Source organism: Sinocyclocheilus rhinocerous, unplaced genomic scaffold, assembly GCF_001515625.1.
Source record: "Sinocyclocheilus rhinocerous isolate Xijiao unplaced genomic scaffold, SAMN03320098_v1.1 scaffold2261, whole genome shotgun sequence".
Lineage (NCBI taxonomy): Eukaryota > Metazoa > Chordata > Actinopteri > Cypriniformes > Cyprinidae > Sinocyclocheilus > Sinocyclocheilus rhinocerous.
The window spans coordinates 3,255-13,431 of NW_015660574.1; the positions used below are offsets into that span (position 1 = coordinate 3,255).

The following is a 10,177-nucleotide window of genomic DNA, read 5'->3' on the forward strand; positions in this document are numbered from 1 at the left end:
AATTTTGTGCGTTATTAGCGTGTGTGGCGCTGCAGTGGTAATTTTGTGCGTTATTAGCGTGTGTGGCGCTGCAGTGGTAATTTTGTGCGTTATTAGCGTGTGTGGCGTTGCAGCTGTAATTTTGTGCGTTATTAGCGTGTGTGGCGCTGCAGCGGTAATTTTGTGCGTTATTAGCGTGTGTGGCGCTGCAGCGGTAATTTTGTGTGTTATTAGCGTTATTTGCGTGTGCGGAGCTGCGGTTGTCATTTTGTGTGTTATTAGCATGAGTGGCGCTGCAGTTTAATTCCTCAGGAAAGTTTGCTCGTGTGAGTCAGTGTAGTGGGCGGAGCTTCAGATGATTATCTTCTTACCCCCCACCCCTTGCGCACCGCTCTGTTGTTAGGCAACCATTAATAAGAGTGAGCCGCAGCTTCACAAAGGATTGTGGGACTGTGGGGGTGTTGAGAGGTTCATTAAAAAGCAGCAGCACAGTCAACAAGAACGAGCGGCGCTCCTATCATCCGTACTGCTATCAGCCCAGAGTCTCTCTCTCTCTCTCTCTGCTCTTTTATTGTTTGGAAGTCCTTCCCTGTCCCTCCCTCCGCTGCCTGTCTCTCTCTCTGTGTCTATCAATATTTCATATGCCTCTTTCTCCTACGTGAGTGAGAAATGAATAAGAGGAAAGCGGATGTGTGAGGAATAATAGATTAGAGTCGAGCTGAGCGCTTCTTCATTTGTAGTTTAGCGTCTCACTGCACGACAGAAAATGCTAATGCTAGAAAACCTATCGCACTGTTCACACTGTCAGTACTCCATACTGCATACTAGATAGAAACTGCTGCATTCAGTCAGCTGCGAGCCATTACTGATGAGGCACTTTAGCAGCTTTGTGTTCTTGTCCGTACTTAAATTCACAATCATTTGTCTTGAACTTGCATACTAGAATGAAGCTGAACATCGGGAACATTTCATCATGGGATACCACGCATCGTTTGTACACTACACAAGTTTAAGGTATTCCATGCATAGAGAAAATGTAGTGCAGCAGATTATGTGACAGCGTAGTACAGTACATAGAGAGTACAGTACATAGGAGATGAGCACACACTAGAGTGCAGAGAGAGATGAGCAGCAGGCAGACAGACTCAAGAGTTTATTTTAATTCGCTTTATTCAGCATGTGAAAGAATTCTGATCCATCATCATCATCATCAAAACACTCGCTCACTATTAAAGTCTCATAGAGGTTTGTGTTCATATTGTCATACAAAAGGAGGAATTCTCTCATTATTATATACACAATCTGTACATGTTTTCACTTGAGAATCATTTCAGAGATGTAAATGACGTAAAAATTTCAGTAACATATCAAAGTGGATGTAGTTCTTATTCCATAGTGAAACAATTCACTCATTCAGCCCGCATCCTCTTGCACTGCAGTTACCATGGGAACAGCATTGTAACACCATGGCAGTGCCATAGCAACAAGAGTATTTAACATAGAAGTCAGAGTCTCGCACACGCACACGCACACGCACACCTGACGAGCGACGAATTCATCGATCGTGTGGAGAAAACAACAGATGGAGTTTGTACCGTAGCGATGTGAATAACAACAGGGCACTTCTTACCTGTAGAATACTTCAAACCAGCTATACTTACCTTAGAATAATGAGAATATAGTAGTCAACAGAACATTAAAAGTTGCTTATATATTGCGAATACACTAGAAAAATTATAACTACAGCTATGCGTAATAGGCGTATTCCTCTATGAGCACAAGAAAATGTGATTTTCAAGCATATAGAGCTCAAGCTATAAGCATGGGAGTCGTAGGGAACTCTGTGTATGTGTGTTTGAATCTAAACTAAATACGTTTTTAGGAAAACTCAAACATAGATTACTGCACTATAACGGGAACGCCGCCGGCTTCAACATACGAGAAGAAAACACCCTAAAACGCTTTGATATAATAATAATAATAATAATAGTAATGCCCTAAAAATAAAAAAAGTTTAAAGACGTGGTTAGAGTTACTCTAACTGCAGAAACAATACAAGAGGAGATGTAAGGTTATTCTGCGGCAGACCTAAAGCGAGGACGGGACCTCACAATAGCGTTACAATTAAAAACATCACACTCTAGCAGTTTACTAATCAGCTTTACAAAGTCAGTCAGTCCTTGGGAAGGGTTCAAAGCCCTGCTTCATATCATTAAACACACTCTGTGACGAATGCTGGAGATCTGTGTGTGTGTGTGTGTGTGTGTGTGTTTACTTAGCTACACTTTGAGGACAATTTGAGGCCGATTGTTCACTAAATCTGGCAAAACCACCTTGAAAGGTACAAATACATAAATAACGTAAATGCTCCTTTTTCAACATTTTAGGGTTTGTGTGAGTTTATAGCAATTATGTCCTCATTTACATAGCTACGCAAACCTGTGTGTGTGTGTGTGTGAGAGAGAGAGAGAGAGAACCTGGAAACCTTCTCCAGCAGGCGACCAGACATCTAAACACAATTTAAGAGAAACTTAGCAAGGAGTAATCGGTACACTAATCGAGTAAACTAAACATGTCCACGACAGCACTGCTCAGCTCTGTTACGCTGCAAAGGTAAATCCTTAAAATGAAGCCGGTTAGGAGGCGGTAAACTATCAGAATTAAGTAATAAACATGGATTTAAAAAGCAAACGATCGCTTAAAATATCACTTATCATGAGTTATAATGCTTTTGCTAAATTTTGCATATTTTATGTTTTTGTTATTTTGTTCTGTTTTTATCTTTATTTTGGTTATACTTGAAAAAGCTATATTAAAGGTAGACCTTGTCGGCTTATATAAAGAGAAATGTATTTACAACCAAAACAAAGAGAGGGGTTGATACTGTCATTTCATCTCCCTCGTTTCTCAGCTTCTGAGCGAGAGTCACGTGAGCGTAACCGAAGGCGTATCAACACAATTTCTCGTTGGATATGAAATATCACGGCAGTAGAGACTAGAATATAAATGACGGCATAAAACAGAGTCTTGTGCACTTTCACGAATGCACGCGTGTTTCACGGCCGTAAACAGCATGGGATAGGCTGTTGCCATGGATGCGTTACGTTGATGCGGAGACTGGATTGATCGTCACATTCAAAAATCCCTAACGCTCAGCAAAGGCCTCAGGAAAACGACAGACAAATGAAACCCAATTTCAACAACAGATCACCAGTCAGCAGTGTCTTCACAGCGCCTCTGAGGTACAGTTATTACCCTGTTTCAAAAAAAAAAAATCAATGAGCATTTATTATGCTTTCATGATTGTATCTTCACAAAAGACAAGAGTACAGGACTGGGCTGTTCTGGTGGCCATCTGACGTGGCAGATGGATGTGCTCTCATTCTTCTCACTAGCTCGTGGAGATGAACCCAACGGTGCAAGCGTGAACTTCACAGGAAATGACATTTTCAGTTCTCTCGAGTTCTGCGTGTCCTGCTAAGATCTGGACTCGTTCTCACACGTCAGACTCTATGCTAGAGAGCTTCTCGTACACGTGTCCGTTGCTGCCGGTGAACGGCCGAGGCGGGCTGAGGCTGAGCTTGCTGGTGTGGTGGTTCCCCATGCACAGCTCCGCAGGGAAGGCCATGGGGCTGAGCAAATCCCCGTGCTGCGACTGCTGCTGGGTGACGTAGTAGGACTTGGCACCGTGCAGCAGACACTGGTCGTCTCCGAACGTAGGGATGAATGGGTTGTGGTCGGTTCGGTCGGGATAGAGGGATTTAGATAAAGCGTGAACAGGCCCCTCCAGGAGTCCTCTGTCTCTCAAATCCCTCTCTCCCACCGAGCGCCGATGGGGCGCGTTCTGCAACCCAAACGGCGATCCTGCGCCCCTCTCGTAGAACAGCGGGTCTCGCTCCGTGTCCTGCTCGGGACACTCGAATATGTGTGCGAAGGAGGCGTCCATGCAGCGCTCCCGCTCCTTGAGGCTGATGCTGCGCGGCGGCGGTGCTGCACATAACATAGGCAGTGCGCCCATCCCAGTTAACTCTTCTCTCTGCAGGTCTACGAATGCGTCGTAGGAGTGTTGCCGGCGTAGCGGCTTCCCGCTGAAAGCCCTGCGGCGCTGCGCCGGCGTCTGGCCTCTACTGCCTCCCAGTTGCTCCAGCAGGTGGTTACTGTCCTCGCTGATGTCGTACAGGTTTCCGGACTTCTTGCAGGCTTCGCAACGCATGCAAGTGGCAGAACTGGGACGGCTGCTTCCGACTCTTCCTGCGGCTCCCGATGCCACGCAGCCGCTTCCGACGTGCAGAACTCCAGCTCCGTGTTTGCTGCCTGCGCTGCTGGCCCGACAGCTGCGACATTCCCGGTCGCCGCTCTCCGGTTTCTTGGGTTTGCTCTTTAGGAAGTCATCTACAGACAGCAAACTGGTGCAGTTGCCTCCTGCTCCGCCGCCACCGCCGGGGCCATCGGTGAGATCCACATGCTCCCACTGTGGGATGCCTTTCTTTGGCCGGAACTGATCCAGGTAGAAATCCCTCAAGCTTTCCTTGTCCTGTAGCAGATATGAGGTCGAGCTCACACCTCGTTTGCGCTCGGATGGAGGCGAAGCCGAGCGGTGCCCGTGGTGGTGGTGGTGATGCTGGCGGCGGCGGTAACCCAGCTCAATCTCGTCGAGTTCCCTGCGGGACTTTGCCGACGCCGGACGCTTCTTCAAGCTGTCTCTATACTGCTTGCGTTTCTTAGCATTGCCCTCCAGATTGCCGTAGGTGACGGTATGAGTGGAAATGTCAGACACGTCAGAGCGGATGTTTCCGTCGTCGGCTCCGCCGCAGAACCGGTCGTGCCCTGCGATGTATCCCGAACTGGAAGCTCCACCTTTAAAGGAGAACTTCCCGTACAGGTCGGCCAGTCCCTGCTTCAATCCCAGCCCAGACGGAGGAGTCTGGCTCTGCAGCAGATCGAATTTACTCATGTTCCTGTGCGTTAGTGCAGAGCGTGGCTGTGTGGTGAAGACGGGGGCTGCGCCGCCGCCAAGGCTGTCGCAGTCAAACATGCCGCCCTCCAGAGAACTGCTGGAGCCCAGGCTGTGGGGCCGGTTGGGGCCCGTCAGCCCCAGCGTGGAGCCCCCGTGGTGGTGCAAGTAGTGGTCCTGGTACAGGTTGCTGTCCTTCAGGTGCAGGTTGCCGAAGGTGCGCTCCACCTCGCTGATGTAGTCGCTGAACATGTTGTCGTCGGGCAGGTAGGGGGCCTTGCAGTCCGAGTGTCCGGCCAGGCTGCGGCGGTGCTCGCTGGTGTCATACACGGAGGACTCTCGGCGGATGAAGTCCAGCGCGCTGTGCGGGGAGCCGTTGACCCCGGAGAGGGATGCCATGTTCTTGGCGGTGCGCAGCAGACGCAGGATATTCGAGTGCGTGTTGTTCATGGTAGCCGAGGGCGAATTGAGCGCTGAACTCTTATCTTCGATTTCTACTCCGTGAATGCAGCTGTAAATCTCCTGAGAGAGGAAGAGAGAGACCTTTCAGTGTTCAGACAGCCTCTTGAAACTGTATTGTGCACTACTCCGAAGTAGGGCTGGACGATATGGCCAAAATGTACACTACCAGTCACAAGTTTTTGAACAGTAAGATTTTTAATGTTTTTTAAATAAGTCTTTTCTGCTCACCAAAGCCTGCATTTATTTGATCCAAAGTACAGCAAAAACAGTAATATTGTGAAATATTTTTACTATTTAGAAAAACTGTTTTCTATGTGAATATCTGTTAAACTGTAATTTATTTCTGTGATCAAAGTACTCCAGTACTCCAGTCTTCAGTGTCACATGATCTTCAGAAATAATTTAAATATGATGATTTGCCAATTATCAATATTTAAAACAGTTGAGTACATTTTTTTCAGGATTCTTTGATGAATAGAAAGATGCAAATATCAGCATTTATCTGAAATAAAAAGCTTTTGTAACATTATACACTATTCCATTCAAAAGCTTGGAGTCAGTATAAATTTTTTTTTTTTTTGAGGGGAAAGAAATTATATAAATTAATACTTTTATTTAGCAAGGATGCTTTAAATTGATCAAAAGTGATGATAAAGACATTTATAATGTTACAAAAGATTTCTATTTCAGATAAATGCTGTTCTTCTGAACTTTCTATTCATCAAAGAAACCTGAAAAAAATCTACTCTGCTGTTTTCAACATAATAATAATAATAAATATTTTTTGAGCAGCAAATCGGAATATTAGAATGATTTCTGAAGGATCATGTGACTGGAGTAATGATGCTGAAATTTCAGCTTTGATCACAGAATAAATTACATTCTATATCACAATATTTCTATAATATTTTAGAAATAAAAACGGCGCAAATAAATGAATGATCACCATATATTTATTTATTACTCTCAGACTCACCTTATTAATAGTGATAACGATAACATAGGCTGATTATTCTTATAGATTGAAACAAAAGTGCTTCAGCCAGGACGAGAAAAAAAAGAACATGAAAAGGCTTGCTGCAGAAAACAGAAAAAGAGTAAGCAACAACAAAAACATGTTGCTGGAGACGGTCTTATTGAAATTGCATATTGATTTAAATATGGGAAATGTGTTTAAAAATCATATCACCGTAACTGAAAGTAATTGTATGGCGATATATATTGATACTGAATGATTGTCCAGCCCTACTGCGACGCTGTGTTTTTCTGAGGTGTGTCTGTGGGGACAGAATTACCCTGCTGAGGGTGAAGGTGAGCCCTGGTTTCCCAGAACACACGCCCATGAAGCAGAAGCGCAGGTGCCAGTAGAAGACGTGCTCAGCGATGAAGGTGATGAGAGACAGAGCCATGGCAGCACCCAGCATGTAGAACACACCCGCCATATTGTCCACATCCAGCTGACTGCTCATCACTTCATTCTTCTCGTGGTGGCAGATCCCGGTGAGCCAGAGCGCCTCAAACTCCTCCATATCACCTGAGACACACACACACACACGTTATAAAGGGTGATGAAATGCTCCTACACACTGGGTCTGTTACAACAATGAGTTTGGTTTGTATTTGAAACAAAGGCTGAGGTAATTCAAAGCTGCTGGGTTATTATGACTAGTGAGCAAGCTGACAGATGACTGTTCATCTGATGTGAATGGCTCAACATGAGCAGTACCGTCTCCAAAGAGCTGCAGGATGGCGAGGTCCACCTGTCTTTTCCAGCCCGACTCTTTCTGGATGGCGATGCCATAGCCGGTGGAAGCGAACACTTTCCCAGAGCCGATGGTGACCAGCTTACAGCCCTCATCTCTGCCCGCCATGTAGTTCAGCACCGCCGCGTCGTAGATGAAGGCATCCAGCTTCCTGCCATTCAAGACACCACATGCATTCAGAACACGCACAGAATGATGTCTTCATGAACACTTCATTTTAATGACCGCTATGAATTAGTTGCATAGTGGCCATTTTTAGTACTTCTAAAACACGCAAAATGAGTGTGAATGCGCAAGGGCTAATTTTGAGCTACACGCACAAATATAGTGAAAAAAAAATGTAAATTTTAGTCAAATTTGAGGTTTTCATAAAAACGAGCTCATTAAGCCCTCGACTAGCGATCCCAATGTTCCAAATAGTAATGAAACATCTATAATGATCTTTTTGTACGTTTTCCGTGAGGAGTACCTTTTCTCCAATCGCTTCTCGACAGCATAGCAACACCCTAGCAACTTCTCCCAGGTACTCTAGCAACTCCTTAGCAACCACCCTGGGTACCCTGGCAACCACATAGCAACACCTTAGCAACCACACAGAGTACCTTAGCAACTGCCACCCAGGGTACCCTAGCAACCGCATAGCAACACCCTTGCTACCACCCCAGGTACCATAACAACCAACCTAGCAACCACCCCGAGTATTTAGTCATTTAGCAAATGCTTTTATCCAAAGCGACTTACAAATGAGGACAATGGAAGCAATCAAAATCAACAAAAGAGCAATGATATGCAAGTGCTATAACAAGTCTCAGTTAGCTTAACGCAGTACACATAGCAAGGTTTTTTAAAAATTATATAATAAATAAAAAGAAAACAGCTAGAATAGAAAAAGATTAGAGAAGCTAGTGTTATTTTTTTAAAGAAAACAAGCAGTTAGTAAATGAATAGAGTGCAGGACTAATTTAAGCTTCCATTCTAATTTACACATATACACAGAATTACTGTATTTAAGTATTCACGCAAACATAATCCTGTTCTGTCTTAAGTGAACGTTTGGGGGAAAACATCTGATGTGTAACATTATATTAGACCCGAGCATTACAGTAGGACTTACTATACAGGCCGTTTGTGGCATTAATATTAATCTAACGATAAAAGAAAAGACGGAACCACTCGCTGCTCTTAATTGAACTGCTTTTGTAGGTATGATAATCAATTTATTTGTAATAAACACATCAAAGTCATTTTTACATTTGATTATTTGTATTTCTTACTTGAATGCTTTTGTTTAGATGTAGGCCTAAAATAAAAAAGGTAATGCATTATTTGTTTCTTTCTTATATTTGTTCTACTGTTTTTTTGCATGTGTTCTAATAAAGATAAGATAAAACAAAAAAACAGCTACATTGTAACTATTAATACAGTAATTATTATTAAGAAAAGAAGTGGAGGAAAAGACTAAACGTTGCTCTGTGATTTGCTTTGGAATCTTCAGAAAACTTTAACTAGATTTTTCTCAGAATTGACTTTGCTGACTCCATCAACTTCAAACAGCTGTAGCTCTGTCAGATTCCAACAGATCACACATCATCATATTGAAGGTATTCTAATGGAGGATGTGAAAATAAAAACAACTCATTTTTGAAAATGTGCTCATTGTGACTCATCTTACCAGCACTTGTCTTATTCTGCACGATCATATCGTAGATCCCTTCATCCTCACACCTGATCTTAACCGCTACTAACTATTAATAAGCAGCAAGCTAGGAGTTTATTGAGGGAGATCTCTTAAAGTGTTGCCATTTTGATTAATGACTGATCGAGAGGCACGTCAGAGAAGCGTCTCACCCTGATTTCAGACTGTACAGCGCTTCATTCACGTTGCGCTGGTGGAATTTGACCATGTAGGAGTGCATCTCTCTGTAGTTATTGCGGATGTTTCTCTCGGTGCTGCCGTTGGGCACCGTCCCGAAGCGAAACGGCGGGGAGAAGTCGTTGGGTCTCTGAAACTGAGGACAAACCAACAGCACAACGGTGGGCGGACAGACAGACTGACCAGAAATCAGAATATCCACTCTACCTGAAGAAGTACTGCTGTATCGTCTATTAGAGCACCTTTTTGTCGCTGAGGCCCGACACCTGGTCCACGTACTCTTCCTGGATCATAAACGCGGCCAGGTTAGCAGTATAGCTGGCCAAGAAAATCACAGCAAAGAAGGCCCAGACGGACACCATGATCTTGCTGGTGGTTCCTCTGGGGTTCTGCACTGGCACGGAGTTATTGAAGACCAAACCCCAGAGCAGCCAGATGGCCTTTCCGACGGTGAACGACGGACCTCCGGCCTCTGAGAGCACAGAAGCACAACACAAGTGACTCCACCAATGGAAAGGCTGTGTGACATGAGTCATGAGCAAAACTACAGAAGAACTGCATGGCATTAAAGTTTGGAAATTACGATCAATAATTAATGGCTCCCAGGATGCATCACTCTGTACCTCTGCCATCGATGAGACGGCGATTGTAGCCCACGGGACTGAAGTATTCGAAGATGAACACGGCGATGGCACAAACCAGCAGCAGCATGACGAACATCATGATCCAGACGTCTGCGCTGAACGGCTCTGTGGACGGAGAACAGACACACATGTTAACAGATACAGACAGCGGAGAGCAAGAGACGGACAGAGGAGAGCGGCTCACCGAGGAATGCAGACGGAGACACGGTGCCGTTGCTCCGAGACACCATGACACTGATGCCCGTCTCTATGAAGGGCACGGAGAAATCAATGACCTCTGACCTCTCCTCATTGATGGTCAGCGAGCCGACGGCCATGTGAGCGTTCTTCAGCACCACCTGCAGACAGACAGACAGGTTAGAAATGGACAAACAGACAGGTGAGAGACAGACAGACAGACAGACAGACAGGTGAGAGACAGACAGGTTAGAGATGGACAGACAGACAGACAGGTGAGAGACAGACAGACAGGTGAGAGACAGACAGACAGACAGACAGACAG

At 44.9% G+C, this 10,177-nt stretch overlaps 1 protein-coding gene across 1 annotated transcript in view; it reads right to left on the minus strand.

The window, feature by feature from the left end:
• Positions 1–2,320: 2,320 nt before the first annotated feature.
• LOC107725336 (glutamate receptor ionotropic, NMDA 2B-like) overlaps positions 2,321–10,177 on the minus strand; it is a 36,337-nt gene continuing 28,480 nt past the window's right edge. Inside the window, exons 9-15 of the mRNA XM_016534574.1 lie at positions 9,860–10,013; positions 9,655–9,780; positions 9,274–9,503; positions 9,007–9,167; positions 7,122–7,309; positions 6,691–6,929; positions 2,321–5,455 (exon numbers count right to left, since the gene is read on the minus strand). Coding sequence (XP_016390060.1) covers positions 3,476–5,455; positions 6,691–6,929; positions 7,122–7,309; positions 9,007–9,167; positions 9,274–9,503; positions 9,655–9,780; positions 9,860–10,013 — 3,078 coding nt within the window. The 3' untranslated portion in view covers positions 2,321–3,475. The remainder of the gene's footprint in view (positions 5,456–6,690; positions 6,930–7,121; positions 7,310–9,006; positions 9,168–9,273; positions 9,504–9,654; positions 9,781–9,859; positions 10,014–10,177) is intronic.